Source organism: Cygnus atratus, chromosome 14 (assembly GCF_013377495.2).
Source record: "Cygnus atratus isolate AKBS03 ecotype Queensland, Australia chromosome 14, CAtr_DNAZoo_HiC_assembly, whole genome shotgun sequence".
Lineage (NCBI taxonomy): Eukaryota > Metazoa > Chordata > Aves > Anseriformes > Anatidae > Cygnus > Cygnus atratus.
The window spans coordinates 258809-276287 of record NC_066375.1 but is presented as its reverse complement, the minus strand read 5'-3'; the positions used below and the strand labels follow the sequence as shown (position 1 = coordinate 276287).

The 17479-nt window shown below is 39.1% G+C and overlaps 1 protein-coding gene and 1 long non-coding RNA gene across 16 annotated transcripts in view; one reads left to right on the top strand and one right to left on the bottom strand.

Annotated features, from left to right (window-relative positions):
• Window positions 1-10713, top strand: part of LOC118254861 (uncharacterized) — a 33000-nt gene extending 22287 nt beyond the window's left edge. For both annotated transcript variants that reach the window (XR_004780776.2, XR_007708832.1), the window contains exons 2-4: window positions 3887-3960; window positions 6417-6512; window positions 10575-10713. This is a non-coding gene — a long non-coding RNA (uncharacterized LOC118254861). The remainder of the gene's footprint in view (window positions 1-3886; window positions 3961-6416; window positions 6513-10574) is intronic.
• The window catches only part of JAKMIP2 (janus kinase and microtubule interacting protein 2), a 56060-nt gene continuing 39235 nt past the window's right edge, over window positions 655-17479 (bottom strand). For 8 of the 14 annotated variants that reach the window (XM_035560539.2, XM_050713525.1, XM_050713524.1 and 5 more), the window contains 7 exons: window positions 16689-16754; window positions 15731-15799; window positions 14608-14685; window positions 13498-13701; window positions 12364-12429; window positions 10693-10765; window positions 656-5169 (listed from right to left, as the gene is read on the bottom strand). In XM_035560539.2, the coding sequence (XP_035416432.1) occupies window positions 10715-10765; window positions 12364-12429; window positions 13498-13701; window positions 14608-14685; window positions 15731-15799; window positions 16689-16754 (534 nt within the window). In that variant the 3' untranslated portion in view covers window positions 656-5169; window positions 10693-10714. Of the gene's footprint in view, window positions 5170-10692; window positions 10766-12363; window positions 12430-13497; window positions 13702-14607; window positions 14686-15730; window positions 15800-16688; window positions 16755-17479 lie in introns of all 14 variants that reach the window. The other 6 variants (XM_035560546.2, XM_035560547.2, XM_035560549.2 and 3 more) reach the window with 2 other exon arrangements.

Genomic DNA, 17479 nt, shown 5'->3' with positions numbered 1-17479 from the left:
GCCTCGCTCCCGGCTCGCAGCGCTCCGCGCCCCCGGGGCCGCCGGGAGGGCCCCGGCAGGGCCCGCGGCAGCGCCGCCGTCGGAGCTCCCGTGGCGGCAGCGCCCCCTGGCGGGCGGCGGGACGGCGGCGGGGAGCGGTGCCCGGGCGTGAGGCGGCACGGAGCCCGTGAAGGTGCCGCAGGAACTGCAGAGGCTGAAGCAGAGCTACGGGAATTGTGCTCGCCGTGGTGTGATTCCTTCGTACAGACGGACAAGACCGTGTGCATCGCCCGCGTACTTGTGCAGCTCTGCTGAGCCTGATCCTTGTTTTATAGGCAGAGAAGTTAGGGTCAAGTATCGGCACCTCAGAGCACTGGGAGACTGAATACAGCGTGCAAAAGAGATTCTGAGATCTTTATTTTTTTTTTTTTCCTGAACTGTGGCAAGAGTCTGATAAGGCTGCCCCCATGCAGAGTCCTTCCTTAACTCCAGCAAACAGGCAGCAGCTTTTTTTTTTTTTTTTCCTGGCTACAGGCCTAGTAAAAAGCCAGTAAATTCAAACCTGGACACATGCTGGGAAAGCTAACTGCCCACCTCTTATCAACTAATTACTTCAAGATGTCCACTGAAGCTTTTTAATTGATTTATGTTCCCAAGTGTGATATGTCACAGCCCAGCCTCTCCAGTCTTTCTCACTGTGGGCTGCAAACATATCAGTGGGAGCGAGTAGGCAAGGAAGTGTCTCCTGCATCTTGGTTACCCAGCTTTAACATGATACTTCTGAACAGATTCCAGACAGACACTGAATAGCTCTGTGAATGTAAAGTGAGATTTTTTTTTTAAAAATGCCGCTGTTTTATTTTTTTTTATACAAACTAAAACACCAGAGGTCATCGAATCCTATATTAAATACATAAATTAAAAAATAACCATTCATAAAACTTTACATACAATAAGGATTCTCTTCTACACGTTAATACATATAGTACAGATACATGTCCAGTGTTTATCAAAGGGTCATTCTGACAAGTCATTTACAGTTTTGTTCTGGAGTAAACACCAAAGAAATTGGGAATGAAAAGTATATATAAAAACACACAGGTGCTGATGTGAGGGCAGAAAAACAAAACAAAACAAAACAAAAACTTTGAATCTCCAGCAACTGTGTGGCTGTTTATTGAAACTTACCCTAGTGAGAGCAAGAGCCTGGCCTATCCAGTCCTCATGCAGTGCCATGGAACTGAAAGCTTTGGAGGGCCAGCAGATATTCCCCTCTGAGATGAGAGCAGGGAGATGGAAAATGGAGCACGTATACAAAAAGAAGGTCTACATGGTCCTCTAGGCATGTCAATGAGATGGTGGAGCTGTAAGCCAGGCTGATAATACTGCAAAGAAGCTCTATTTCCTTCTGCAGACCCAATTGCCTAAATTCATCTCACCTAATTAGGCCTTTGTCTGAAGTGCTTAAATTGAAAGTATAGTCTTCAAACTCTCTTGATTTGGTCAGTGGAGAAAAAGTGGCAAGTCAGATTTTGTTTGACTTGCACGATGTACGTGCCTCATCTAATGTTTTGACAGTATGGGTAGCCTGGAGTGCTGGTAGTCCTGCTACAGCCTAGGACAGATAGATGGGAGGAATCCAGGACTATGTTTCCTGTCCTCAAAGACTGAAATAAATTGATCTGGTTTTGCTAGTTGTTTGTAGGAGGGGAAGTCGGCTGTGAAGTTTGAGGGAGGATTCTCAATAGCGTGCCTCAAAGAATATCAGGAACAACAAAAGCCCTGGAGAAACAGCTTCAGGACAGAGAACAGTGGAGAAGGGAGGAAGGAGGGAAGGAGGGAAGGAGGGAAGGAAGGAAGGGAGGAAGGGAGGAAGGGAGGAAGGGAGGAAGGGAGGAAGGAAGGAAGGAAGGAAGGAAGGAAGAGAAAGACTAGTTGCCCATGAGATGTAAAACTAAACCATGAGGAGTGCTACCAGTTGTGGCAGCTAAACAAGTCTAGATTCAATTCCCCACACCTAGATTGGAAGTAAACTTCATAAGCTATAGCAATGATTTACTATATACAGTATAGATATATATATATGCATATATATAGTATACTATATATATACATAAATATGCATACAAACTCGTTTTGATCTAGCCGAGAGTAGGAAGTTTGTATTTTATCAGCAAGTGTGTTTTAGGCATGGCTTATGTTAAGCTTCAAGAAGAGTAAAGCAGCTGTTGTTCAGCTTTCTGGAGGAACTCTAGCATTAAAAGTCTGCAGACAATTTACAAGTCGCACCATGGTAAGCTGTGGATTGTCTGCCATCTCCCACCTCACCCCAAGCCCTTGGAAATGCACATGCAATAAGGAAGAGCAAGGGAGGGGAAATCAGGCAAGACAAATGAGAGTAAAGTGTGCACAGCACAGTTCAGAGGACCTGAGTGATATAGTCTGCCACAAAATCAGTCCAGTATGTTCTGAAACTAGATACTTATATCTGTGCTATGGTTCTGCCCTGTGTCTGCCTGAAACAAACATTTCTAGTACTCTTTTTTTATTTTTTTTAACCAAAGCAGAGAAGGAGGTTATCGCAACATCATAGAAAATAGATGCTGCTCATGCTTCTGTAAGATGAGCTCAGCACTTTAATTGCTGGCCATAATACCTATGGAAAACAGTTTCCAGCCTGCATTTACTTGCGACTTGCCACATACCACTGCTGCCAAGTGGTATGAATTGAACTTGTGCTGCAGCAAGGGAAAAAACAGTGGAAGGGGGAAGAGGGAATAATAACCAGGGAGGAAAAAAAAACTTTTTGTAGCTAACGAGATGTTGTAAAGTGATCCTAATATGTCAGGTGTGGAAGAAGCATGACTCCAAAGCTTCAGGACTAAATTGGTAGCAGCACCCTTGGAAAGCACAGGTGGTAGGTTTGGGCCAACCTTACCCATAGATTCCTCTGCAGGGAGGGCAAAGAGTTTGAACCACAGAGCATGCAACATACTAGCATTCATTTAACATATTTGCCTACAAGTCTGTTTTTGTTTTTTTTGTTTGTTCTACCAAAAAAAAAAAACACCAACAACAACAAAAAAAAAAAACAGCAAACATACAACTGGTGCAGAATTCAGTAAACTCCTTGGCTAAAACAGACTGCTTCCAGAAGCTGTGGTCATTTTTAATTTAAATTAATTTTAAGGAAGAGGAATTTTCTAATAGCTTCCAACCTTCAACAGAGGGCTCAACACAATCTCCAGGCATGAAAGAAGTGAGGATATTTAAAGTCTCCGTGGAGAAACTGAGCCCAGCATTGCAATCCAGCTGAGTGTATGGACATTAATAATTAAAAGCTATTCTGGATGAAAAACATCTGTAAGGGGCAGGCATCCCCTATACTAGATGAACTTCATCCCTGCCGTGGCTAAGGAATGGCTTTTACCCTGCTGACTTATTTCACTACTTTTTGCCTCAGTTGTTTCATCTGCAAAAATAAGCAAAAAGAAGCAACACCCTCTATAAAGCACTTGTAATGCTTCTGGTGTGCTGAGTCTGTAGAGTCTGTGCTTAAGATGTCAGAACATGTGAGCCCTCTTTTGAAGGTTTAAGTAATGCACAGGTTGTCTTCTACTTTGAAATATGGAAATCCATTTTTCTTAGCTAAAATTAAGGCTCCATTGTGGAAGACACAGCTCAAATAAGGAGCCTTGCCACAGGAACCTGAAGTCTATACAGGAAGGACTCAATTTCCAGGTAAATGAAAACAGAAGCACAGAGAAGGGCATTGTCATGCCTAGATCATACAGCACACCATGAGAAAAGGGAAGATGGATGCAACTTTGCTTCCAACAGACAGGAACTTGGCAATGTTTGTTGCAGGTGTCAACACTCCTCAGGGTTTGTTTTTTACTGACTACAGGGGCATGCGCTGTGATGGCACTCCTTGCCTCAGGGAGCCACCAGGACTGGGTTCCAGCCTTTGTCATGGGAGAGGTAAGTAATGCTCTGAAATGGAAACTATTACTAGTTATTCTTAATTGTGGAAAAATCTAAACAAGCCAGTGATACTTCTCCTCATGTCTAATAAGGATGCTTTCACATGGCTTTCCCCATTTTTTGGCTTAGGCGTCACTGGTCAGGAAGTCAGCTAACAAAATCAGTTTGACAAGCCAAACCAAAACATTTATAAGGGTTTTGCATGTTCAGTAGGATCCAAGCTGAGACAAAATATTTGGAAGATGATGCTTTGTGGGTTATACCACATGAACACTGGGGATAGCTTTTTTCCCCTTTTCCCTCAAACACATTTTTTTCTTTCTAAGAAGCCACTCTGTAGGTCCAATCCAGTGATCCTCAGTATGTTATTCCAATAGTGAAACTAAGTATGGGCATTATTATCTCACTGTCAGTCTTTAAAGAGTATGAAAAGTATCTGACAATGGGCAGGCTGTTCTTCATGCAGGGAGTGTGAAGAGAGAAGGCTACAATTCTGTCAGAAGTCTTCCTTATACTACACACCCTCATTTCCCATCCCTTGCCATGTAGAATGGTGCTTAGTTATGATCTCAAACAGAAAACATGGTGCCCTGTCCTGCCCGTCATGCAATAAACTAGAATGTATTTTTCCTTTTTTTGCCCCCACACTGCAGCTGTCATTGTTCCTAAGGCTAAAACCAAGGGGAAAGAGAAAGAGTCCCTGTAGTGAGAAAGCCAGACAGTTCAAACCAAATGCTTTATTGTCAGTATCTCTCCACAGCTCTCAAGTGTTTCTCCTGCTCTGTCTTCTTACTTTTGATTTGTTCATGGGATGACAGTGTCACATTTAAATGATTGCCCTGCATAGCAGGGATATATTTTTCTGTCCATGCCCAAGACACACTCTGACTTGATCAGCTGAAAGTGGAGCCTTGCAGATTCCCTTTAAGTTTTTTCCTAAGTGATGTAGGTTCACAGTTTATTTTTCTTCCCCTTTTGTAATTTCAACATATAGGATTTCATTAGATGCAGCATATATCATAGCTTTAGACAGAAACTGTCAAGTAACAAATCTTGAATGATGGCTTTAAAATATAAGGTGGTTGCAGTCTTGGCTACAGGTTGTTCTTTCGTATATATTTTTTAAATTGGTGTAAACAATGTTCTCTTCATCGGGGGGTTGGAAGCATTTGCCTTTCTAAGGACTTATCTGTGTGGTCGGGTGCTCTAAAAATAAAACAAAAAGAACATCTGTATCAGATAAGTGATAATTTCCTCTACCTACCTATCCAGATGACAAAATAGAGTCAGAAAGCTGAAAAGATCTGTTCTTACAATTATCAGCTAACTGGGCAGACTGTTTCTGTTTCCATGCAAGACATTTGTGAAAATTACTCATATTTTGACAATGAATTAATCAGTAACACCAGCCAGGCCTGTCCCTTTAACCTGAAAAGGTAAAGCTCTCTGGTCCATAGAAGTTCCCACAGGTATCTTCAGATGAAGAGTTATGCACCAGCCCTTACAAAACTGTGGGTTTCAATATCTCCTGTACTACAGCTGCCTAAATTTCACCAGACATGACAGCAGGTGATATGCATTGCTTGTGGTTTCAAGGCAACCCTGGAACTTTGGCTAATTCTGCAATGAGGCAAACACAGACTGCTCCTGATCCAAGGAAGCCTTTCATATATATGGAAAAGAATTCTGGGTTTCAGATTTGAAACATGGGGCAAAATGGCATAGTTTTTCTTTGCTTTCTCAGCATTAAAATCCACATGGTAAAACTCACTGAGTGTGAAATCCATGCAGACTAGACTTCATTATTTGGTCACAAATAAGTGAATGTATATATTCACAAGCACAGAAAACAATGCCTATAGTAAACTCCCACGTAAGAAGGAACTAAAGAGTTTTGGTCTTGATGCTAAATATTGCTGCATATGGTTTAATTCATGCACATTGCATTCTGGCCTTGTTTCAAATGCTTCTCCTTCCTGATCTGAAAAGTACAGCAGTGAGTGCTGTGCTAATCCTGTGAGAGAAAGAAACCAGAAAGAATCATCTGCAATTGTATCATGGTTTGCTCTTGGAGTTAAAAGGTTGTTAAAGGATAAACTGCAGCAAGGCACTAACAAAATCAAAGATTTTTCATCATCAAATAGTTCCCTAGGTACATTTCAAGGATGTGCTGTGTTTTGTTGTTGTTTTATCACAGATCTGTTTGAAGTCTCTTATAAGGTTAACAAAGTCAACTTGCGTCCATTGGAAGGAAAGCAATTTAGCAAAGATCCCCCTGATGATATGCATCTCAGTAGTTCTAAGAACCAGAAATGTTGATGGCATACTTCCTCTGTCATGCTCTCCCTTGATGTGTTACTTCAAATGTCAGTCACCTGGGTAGGCAGGTGGTTTGTAAAGTGAACAGGAAACACAAACCAATAGTAATTATTGTATGTTTCCATGTATTCCAGCCTCAGAAAATATGTCTATGATAAAATCCCTGTCAATCTTGCCAACACAATTCCAAAGTTGATTCTGTTTGGAGACTTCCCCTCAGGTATTAAGAGGTAAGGATCCTGTGAAGGGAAATGGGGTGGGTGAAAACTGGGATCAGGCAGGGGATGAGCTTACTGTTGCATTTGCTTTGAGGAATTGCTACAAGACTTGATGATTTGCACTTGTAGAATAACTTGCCTTGGTAAAACATTCAACAGACATCATGCGTGCTGTGAAACTGGGCCTGCTGCAGCTGTCTTTACAGTTCAGGAGAGCTCACAGCAGTGCAGATCACCTGGAAAGCACTGAGTTTATATCTCTACCCCACCCCTGCACCCTTAAGATTTTTCCATTTCTACAGTCTATGTCCCATTCTCTACATCACTACATCTGCACAACTGTCGTGGCTACTTGCTCTGCTCTTCAGTTCACAGTAATCCATCTTCTTGTCCCCTGCCTGACACTCATTGTCCAAAACGCAAAAGCAGTGTGTGAAAATGGCAAAAGAATTGCTCATGTGCTATGTGGAGGACTGGCACAACACACCAGCAAACTCTCCAGGGCTGTAAACCACACTTCACTTCTTGTTGATGTTTCTCTTCCTCTCTATCGGAAGTAGAGACATGAGTCTTCTAAAATAGACCCTCGTGAGCTCCTGGGGCCAGCCTCTATAGAGCAACAGTAAATCCAGTGAGTGAAACTCTTCTTAGTGCTGTAATTAGAGCAGACTTCCTAGGTTCCAGAGGGACTTAAATGCACTAAACCGTAGGTGTTGTTTAAAATGAGCAGGAAACTTAGTGAAGGAGATGTGCGTGGGAGACATGATGAAGTCTGGACTCAGTGACATGGTCCTAATGGAGCTATACGAACCCCCAGCAATGAAATTGGCACAAAAATAGTTAGCTTTCTCTTGATTATTAGTCCTACTCAATTAATGGACCAATGAGGAGTCAACACAGTGCATCAAATTAGCAGAGAGTTTGTGCTAGATATGACCCAACAGACACATGCAGGTAGAAGAATGACTGCAGGTGATAATAACAATCTGCTAGAATTTTAGAAGGATAGTAGAGTTCTGATCTCAAACACCTCATTAGTTTTTCTAACCTGCCAATACCTCCCTCAAAGTAGTCCAAAAGGGAATAGAAATTAACAGAAAATGTGGAGGCTTTATTGTGTTTTTTGATGTTCCTGAGTTTTCTCCTTTCTCCTGTGGTTCTCCCCTTCTTGCTTTGAGAAGAGGGAAGGAATGGATCCTCTGCAATAAAGAATTCAGTCTGTCTTTGAATACATTGCAGAACTCGTTAGGAGGCTGTTAAAACAACAACCTGAAAGTCACCATGAAATCCATGAACACAGATTCAATCTGAAGGCTTTTTATTTTTTTCCTTAGCATGCAGACACTGAGATGTTGCACAATACTTTAGCTATTTTCACAGGCTGCAAGAAAAAGATTTAATCACTACTGCTGGAATCCATATGTCAAAATTGTAGGGATTTTTCTATTTTGGAAAATGCTTATTTCAAAAGATACTGGTATATATCTGCAATTCCTGAAAAGCCAAGTAATTCATCCATGTTATGGCTGCTACTTCCAGTTCTCCTTCCTTTCTCTTCTGCTCTGGCATACCAAAAACATGCATAAAGTCTTATGAAGGGTACACTGGGTTTTTTATGCTGGGAGTAGGGATTTCCTATTGTAAGTTCAATTACAAGTGGATTCAATTTTTCAAGTGAATAATCTTTTCTAATGAAAAATGTCATATCTATGAACCAAAATCATTTTAATGCATTTTTATGGATCTTTCTGGAATTTGCTTTTACCACCAACTTTCTGTCTTAAACTTCTGAAAAAAAATACTTTCAAAATTAAAAACAATTAAAAAAAATCAGGAAGACAACGTTTCCTGATGAGGCTATGAAAAGTGTAAATTGCATTTCCCAGGATGCATGTTCTACTGCAAAGACTTTACTGGGTGCTCCACCTTCAAAGAGATGGGATTAGGAAAAGCTGTTCAGTAGTTTAATGTGATGAATGTATTTTCAACCAAGGTGACTTAAACTGAGCAAGGGACATCTTATGAGGCACATTTGCAAAGAACTGGAGGTCAAGATTTTTTTGATTTCTTATTTTTCTTCCACCATAGCTGATAATGACATTGGCAAAATTAGGATATTAGAACTTCTTACTAACTCTGTAGCTGTACCAGCAGAGGCAAATAATCATTAGAAAACCAATTCCATACCTATACAGGTGGAAAATATAGGTGAAAATTGTATACAGAAAATTCAGAACCTCTTACTGCACCTGTTTTTCTTGTATGAGTCACAAGAACTTCATTACAGTTGTGATAGAAACTGAATGAAAGACAACCGTATAAGCAAATGGGAAGAACTCAAAGAGACAGTCTTTTGCAGATGTCAGTATTGGTTTCTGTGTGTTTTCCAGGTGCAGTTTAAATCCAAGTGTCCATTTTTATTTTTTTTAAATCTCCCTATAGGTTGGCCGCTAGCTCTGCACTTATGATTCTACAATACAGCAAAAGACACAGTCATATGAAATTATTTGCTATTACTATGTACTTTGAAAATGTTAGCTTCTTAAAATTAGCCTATACATAATTTGGCTGTTTCAGAAGACCTTCTGATTTTTTTCCCCACTATGAATGAGCAAGAAACAGTACAGTCAATTTCACTCAAAATATCTTGCAGATGCTGTTCTGTGTCATGGTTCCCAGAAAGCCTGCTGCAGGAACATTGGTGAGAATGCAGTTATAACTTGCTCTTTTTTAAGTTCAGTGGATCGAGGCAGTATGTTTTAAATAGCAGCAACTCTTTAATGATATTGGCCATTATTTACAAGAGCCATGATCACTGAGCTAGCCACCTTCCTCTGATTCTTTCCTATGGTTCATTCCCCATTCAGCCTAACCTCCATTTATATTGCTGGCTCAGCCCACTAAAATGTTCACGTTAAGGTCTGACCATCCGAGGAAGCAATGGATTCCAGTTTATGTGACTAATTCTGAGTTTTCTCTGCAACAGCACAAAACTGCAAAAGAAAGTCTTGATCTAGCTGAAATAAAGCATAAAGTAGGGGGCTTTTCATTAGGGGGAGCAGAACCTGGACCCATGCTGCTGAGTTCAGTATCTTGCGCTGTACCTAGAAACAAAGGCTAAGCTAGTGAAAATGGTGGAAGAGCATGGCAAAACATCTTCCACACAAAACTGTATTCTCAGTTTGCCTCAAGTGCAGGTCAGAAGAATTTAATAACTAACAACTCAAGCCAGAGGCAAGAGTGACAGTGAGAAACTTTATGGTATTGGTCTGTCCCCCAAATCAGAAGATCTGTCATTACATGTCTTTAATATAACATTATTGAGCATTTAATATAACGTTAGCCAGGCTATGTTCTACTTATGTTATCTTGGATCAGAAGAAAGGTCCTTTTATCCCAGCATCCTGGTTCTGAATGTGGTTAGGCCAGAGGGAAAAATATGAAGGCTGTGCACATCGCAGTTGCTTGATTTATCTCCTCATCTTCGCATTGCTTTTTGAACTCTGAACTTTCTGCTGCTAAGCATGCTTTGGCAGAGGCTTCTTTACATTCTATTTAATTACCTAACAATTTTTGTTTATTTTAATTTTATAACATGATAATTGCCGTACTGGTGGAGAATAATAGCAATCTATCCATCCATTCTATGACACTGACAAATTTTCCATACCACCTTTTAACAGTGTCTCTCTGAACCAGAAAAATCCTTCTCTCCCTCTGTCTCCCTCTTCCTGTCTTTCAGCAGCTGATCATTCTTCCTTGCTCTTCTTTATACCTCTTCTAGTTTTGGGCACTGAGCTACATTCTGAGTGGGAGCAGTCAGCTCAAAGCCTGTTTAACAGTTTTAAGGCTGCATCATTTTTCAAATATCAATACTGAATTTCACGTGCAATTCTCTTGACTATTTGATATTGTGAAATTCTTGTTGGCTTTTATTTTCACAATTATGAATGGCAGAATATCATCCGCAAGCTTTCGCAATTCACTTAAAAGTATGTTGGATAGTGCTGGTCTGACTGCAACACCCTGTGTCAGCTCAGCAGTGTTACCACTCTCTGTTGCAAACTACTACAGGTTGACAAGGACCTGCTGAATTCCATGACTCTAGACACATACAGGAACATGCAAAGATCTGATCCTCAGCTCTGTGCAAGAAGTGCTAGCTTTGAGGAAATAAACGAAGTAGTCTTACCTTTCCGAGAGGCACATTGACATCAAGGCCAAAGAATAAAGGCAAGAGAGAAGAACAAGAATAGAAATAGAAACTGCAGAAGAAAAAGAAGATTGCATAAAAACAAAAGGTCATGGCATTGTAAGCATCAGGATTAGTTCTTTTTGTACTATGAAGGACAAATAAAGTAATTACTCATTCAGAAAACATTGTACTTCCTGGTTACTTCTCTGAGTGCCATACTATCTCCCAGACTTAGAAAACAAACAGATCCCATTAATTTTGGTAATGAATTAGAATTGGCACCATACTGAAAGCCTGAGATATAGCTTTCACTGTAAACCACCATGGGTTGATGGAAGTCACAGAGCTGGATATCAAAAATAGCATGGGTAGTATTTTAAAGTGGGTTAAAAACAATGCCTGCTATCCATACTGGAAATAGCCTGGGAAATATATATGCCTAATGCTAAACCCTAACTATTATATGTTGAATAATTAATTTTTGGATGTATCATTTTAATCATGAATACAACATCTTCTGGAAAGTGAATTTTCGTGAATCAAAAGCTCTTTTGAAAATTGACACTGAAAAGTCTCATACTCAAGGTCTCCATATGACCATGGCATAAATTTTGCTTTGTTTTTAATCTTCATCACAGGTTATGGTCTATTTCCAAGTTACATATACTAGAAGGACACTGAGTCTTTGTGTCACAAAAATATTGGCAGAAAGGTGGAAAGAATTATGTCTACCAAGTTTTACATTAAGCACAGTTGTTTCACTTTAGGAATGTGTGTACAAACAGAAAGGTCTCATTGGCACTACTGTCATTGTACCAATATAATCATTATTACAGTTTATGTATGTACATTGATATTCACTAATATGACTACATTGGCAAAGCTGCCACTGGAGATGTATCTTATATTAGTCTAGCATTTCTAGAAAATACATTGTTGGTAGCGTTGTGCTGTGCCCATGCTGTGATCTTTGTTCAGCAATTCTATCTTAGCTATCTAAAACTAGAAAAACTTAATGTGACAGAGCAGCTTTAACACCGCCCTCCCCCTGCCCTCTCCCCTCCCCCCAAAAAAGCAGAACAGCTCTGCATATATATTTATAAACATGTATTTTATATATATATATATATATATAAAGAATATGCATATATATTTCTATAGTTCTTTGACATGTCAGTTTAGGGGCAAGATTCTAGTACTGTTTTCATATTGTATAATCAATTGCAACCTTCAATAAATGGGATGACATCAGAACCTGGGTTCCCTAGTCCTGCCAGCTAAGGACAATCTTCTAATCTTCACTCAGTTTTCTTCATTCCTTCCTGCTTCCTACCATCACCCTGCCTTTAGTGGATGTATTGTCTATATACCAAGACAGCATTTAACAGACAAATAAAGGCTTCATCATTTGGTTCAGTGTCGTTAACCATAATTAAAAGTGTTCAGCATTTATTTCCTAAAATGAAACAGAGTTTGTTGTGGAGGAGACTCTTAAGATTAAAGTTTGGGTATACTGAAAGACACAAATTGAAAAGATGGTATAGTAGAAAAACACTAACATGTCCAGCTTATTAAGCTAAACAAAAAGGTCATGTAGTTCCAAGGAATTATATCATTACTTTCCAAAAAAAGTGGATCAGCCTGCTTCAGAAGCAAAACAGAACCAACCTTTTCCTCCAGATCCTTAATTTGTCTCTTTTGGATGTCAGTTTTATCTTCTAAGTCTCGGATCCTCTGGAAATTAAAAAAGAAAGAAATCTAGACTAAATACTCAATAAATTTGCTTGCCTGAAAAGCGACTAAATGTTCAAAGTGCTAACAGCCTAGTAATTAACAAATCCACTTCTCTGGCAGGGATAAACCTGTGCAGTATTGTGACTCCATTGACTAGCCTTGCCTAACCATAACTTTACCTCACGCACGACTACTCAAAATATGCTGTTGTGTGTATTTCACTGCATCCTCAAATGCTGGAAATTAGTATCAATAGTGGATCTGATTCAAGTGTTGATTTCATATCAGTCTTGTGGTAAATAGACGGAAAGCATAAGATCACAATTATACTCCTTAGAATTACATCAATTCATTAAAATTTCTCACAGATTGATGTATTGAAAGAGGACTAAAGTAGTATTATTAGAAATGATAAATGTTTATAGTACCATGAAAACACTAATTCTGTGCTGAGCCAGTTACGCGTAAATTGTAGCCAAAGTGCATTTTTAGCAGAGCTGGGTACTCTTACAAAAACTGTGTAATATGACAAACTTCTGGCATCTTGAGAAGAAAGACCGCTGGGCATATGCTTTCTCTTATTCCCTTAAATATTAGAGTAAATTTTGTTCATTTTGCAGCTGTCACATTAATCTTTGAATGTAAATATAGTACTATATCTCATCAGCAAAACATTACAACTGCCCACTTTGGGAGGGACAGACCAAAAGTGGCTGGAAAAACAGATAGCTCTCCTACGTAAAAATAGCCAGACACATTGATACAGTTCCTCTTGAACCAAGTCCAGTAACTAGGGGTGACCACTTTAATCAAAAAGATAGATTCATGTGGACAGAATTCTGGATGAAAACTGTTTGGCTTGGAATTTTAAGGCTCAAAATATAACTAACTAATGCTCCACAAACTAATATCAAGTGTTTGTGTGTACAGTAAAGACTCAAAGTATAAAACAACTCAAGAAATGCCAGTCACACTCATGACCAAGAGCTTACCTAAATTTGACCTCAGCTTACATTCTTACTCAGCAAAGCTGAGTAGATCTGCATGTGCTTCGTTCTTTTTTCTTACCTGATGAGCCTGCTGGAGCAGCTCCATCCTCTCTTGAAGAATCTGGCAATCATATTCTCTGCTTTTCCTCAGCATCTGACGTCTTAGCTTTTCTACTGCTGTCCTCAGCTCTTCCTGCTGTTTTTCAGTGAGTAGTTCCCCAAACTTTATTACCGTTTCTTGCTGCAAAGCATTGTATAAGGTGGCTTCAAGCTCCTGGATCCTCTGGTCGATGCAATACCAAAAGCCAGTTAGAGATAGAACATTGTTTAAAACACAATGGGGATTGGGGAGATTGTGGCAGATTCGGGCACCTGCATGGTGGTCCCTGTGCTCAAGTGTGCAAAAATGTGACAAACAGAACTCATAAAGTGGTTCACTGTTTAGACAAATTAAAAAAAGTTTTTATTTTTATGGTATTTCAGCATTGGTTTTCATTGAAATCTCTTGCTGACTTTTTTTAAGCAATTACAGAGTTGATCAGGAGTTGGATAGAACTTTCATACCTATTTTATATTTGTAATTTAAAAAGATGATTATTTCACCAATTCTAAAATTTTGACCCACTGTACTAAAAAAAAAAAAAAAAAAGAGAAAAAATTGAAGGTCAGTGTCAAACTACTTTGCTCTTAATCGAGCTAATCAATGAGCATTCCCATTAACTGACAAACCAATTGTGCTGAACTTGCAAGGCCAGTTATCAGACCTATGTATCAGAATTTGACACAGTGGTTTTACAGCAGGAAATTGTGCTCTTTGTGGAATATCCTCTAGTTGCTATGATATGCTTAAAATGGGCCATCTAAGACTCCAGATCTGAGTTCCAGTTGGTTTCACTGACTCCAGCTGGACAAGCTGACACTAATGAGCAACAACTGCCTATAAATGACAAAAGAGTAAAAGAGTTTCAGACTTCGGGAGATCTACCTTTTTCTGATTTGCAAAACCTAGGTTTCATTTTGAAGTTGTGCACGTTGCATGGTAGTTTGTTAAGAGAATGGGAAAACAAATAATAAAAAAACAAAAAAGATACTAAGAAGAAAGCAAAAACCTCTTTTCGTGATCCAACAGGAGCCCATGTCCTGTCACAGTGCTGGCTAATATGTACTGTAGCATTTCCTTTGTACATACCATGTATGCTTGGTCAAGAGCTTGCTTCCTGTAGTCTAGTTCTTCTTCCAAATAACCTTTTATTTTGCAAAATTGCTCCTACAATGAAGGATTTAGACAGAAATGAGAATCAGTTACCCAAAATGCTTTGGGAAGTTTTATTGAATCAGCTACAGACATCTGACTTGGGCAGGACGAGGAGACTGGTCTTCACTTATACTCTGCAAAGTTACTATCTATCTGACTCAGCTATCAAAAGGAAGAAGGGAAAATAGCTGTGTTTACTTTTGTATGATAATACATCTGATCTACATGGAACTAAATCCATCATCTCTTGTTGATTTCAGTAATATTGCTTGGCATTTCAGTAGTATTTAAGGTTTTCTGTGTGGTTTTTCTAAAGATAACACCTCTGGCATCCCAGACAACTCCTTTTGTGGCTTCTTTTTTGGAAGTGTGGAAGTGCAATAAACTAAACAGGAACTAAACAGGCATTTTCATGTCCATGTTATTTGAGGAAAGATGCTGTGCTTTAACTTCTCAGCGTACTTTAAGCTTAATTAACTTGAGTATAGACATACCACAGGAACAAAAGGTAAAATGCTACAGCTATCCAACTCATGTTGTTAGGCTTGTTCATCTCTTAAGTTACTTCCATTAACTAGAATAAGAATAAAGTCCTAGCTTTACTGATGCTATAGGAAGTTCAGCTGTGAAGCTTTTACCTTCAGGATGATATGGGCTTGAAATGTAATGAAAGAAGTATGAAAATTCATTAATTTCTCACTTACAGGTATTGAATAAAATGTGCTACAACTGCTAACGTTTATACTGTCAATCTTAGTAGGCAAAGAGTGTGGACATTTTCATATCTGAAAATCACTGAGCAGCCTTTGAGCCCTCTGTACTTTTAGTAAAGTCATCCTCATGGAAAGAGGGAAAGTTCTCAAACCTTAACTATTTCCATTTCTGTGTTATCTGCTGTTGCATATGAAACAGTCTAGTAACATTTTTATGGTTTCAGCAATTATCAGAGAAAGCCTGCATACCTAATTTGCCAAAAGACAAGGTTTTAATTATTTTTTTGGCACACCAACTAAATGTGACATGCTCCTAAAATGTCTATTAAGGAAAGTTTGCCTACCATATCACTTTCCAGTTCCATCATCTTCTGGTGCAGAGCAGCTTCAGCTCCCTCAATCTGCTGGATCCACTGTAGGGAAGACAATGAGAGCTGTAACCTGCTGTGTTTTCTAGGCACACAGGCAGTGGAAATGGGATATCTACAGCATCTTATTAGTCTATTTATAGTAACCTATTGCTAGTTCTGGGCCTGTCTTAATAGGTTCTCCAGTGACAGGTACAGCCACGATGGCTACGAGTGAGACTTCATAAGGAGGAATTACGAGGATCACTATTACAGGATCACTGGAAGATGGAAAAGTACACTTTCCTGGACAGGGAACCCCATTTCATCCCATGGATAAGGACCCATGGGTCTCTAGGATCTGGAAATAGCTTAGTTAAGTAGATGGCAATTCACTTTGGAGAGGGAGAATTGATGAGTAGAATCCTTCGATGCTGTCACATTAACACAATTGTGTGCTGTATTTGAACCATAGAAAGCAATTTTAACCAATGCCTATTTTCTTTTCAATTTCCCAGACAAGGAACCTAGACACATAATTTCAGTGGAAATTTTGCATACAGTTCCTTTCAGAGTAGAAATCTCTGGCTATGATTAACTATGGCTTAAATGTCTGATTTTATATTTTCTAATTCACTTTAGAATTGCAGGTTTCATTTGTCATTCTTTTTGCTTTTCCAACTGTTCTGACTACATAGCTTGTGCCAGGTAGGTCTGATATTTTTGCTGCTTTAGCAAGGTGTTTGGGACTGTGATTACATTAAGGTATTTCTATCCTTGCAAAATCTCTAGTTGATAAACAATAGTATTTACGTACAGATAGCAGAGTTTACTTTGTCTGTGGAAATGCTCACTACACTAGAAAGTTTGATAATATTGATATACCAGAGCCAAAAAATGTACAGCATTAGATGAGGGATTAGATATCATTGAGAAAAGCAAGCACACATTTTACCTTTTCTGCCAAGGACAAAACAGTGGAAGCCTGAATTATGGCCACTTGTTCTTCATTTCTTAAATTCTGTGAAGAGAAAGAGAGGAAAGAAAAAAAATAGCAGCACTTTCCTGCATGAATACAGATTATCCAGGCTGCACGCTAGGCCTACAGTTTTTAGGGGAACCACATATTACTGATTATAGTATTCCCAACAAAATATTCAGGATCTGCTAACATAATTAAAAACAAACAAACAAAAAAACACTGCTTTTGCCTTTCTACATGATATGGGCTGACTGTATGTTTTCATATCATTGCTTCGTATATGAAATGTAAACTGAAGTTAGACCCATTTGTTTCTCTTTTTGCTAGTTTTGCAAAGCTGAATCTCCATTGTTTTTGAAAAAAAAAAGGCTAATTTACACCATTATGTGTGTAGACAATAATGATCTTTCTTTTTCTATTTCTTATATGCTTTCTTAAAATGTATCTTATGTTAGCCAGAGATACCGGATATTTTCTTTTACATCAATGACTAAAGTGGGCAGCTATGCCCACTTTGAAAGCCTCAGGCCATTTGGTATTTCTTGTCTGTTTATGAAACTGCTTGCAGAAGAATCCTAGTCCTGATGAAGATATGGTGGGCTCATACTGCCAAGCTAATTCACATGATTCGCTGAATGACTGGAGTACAGTCAGAACCAGTTCCAAATACCAGTGGCCATTGGACATGAGTTCTTCCCAGTCTGCGAAACCAAATGTTAAAGCTGCTACTTCATTACTAGTTCTCTGATTACTGAAATCTCACA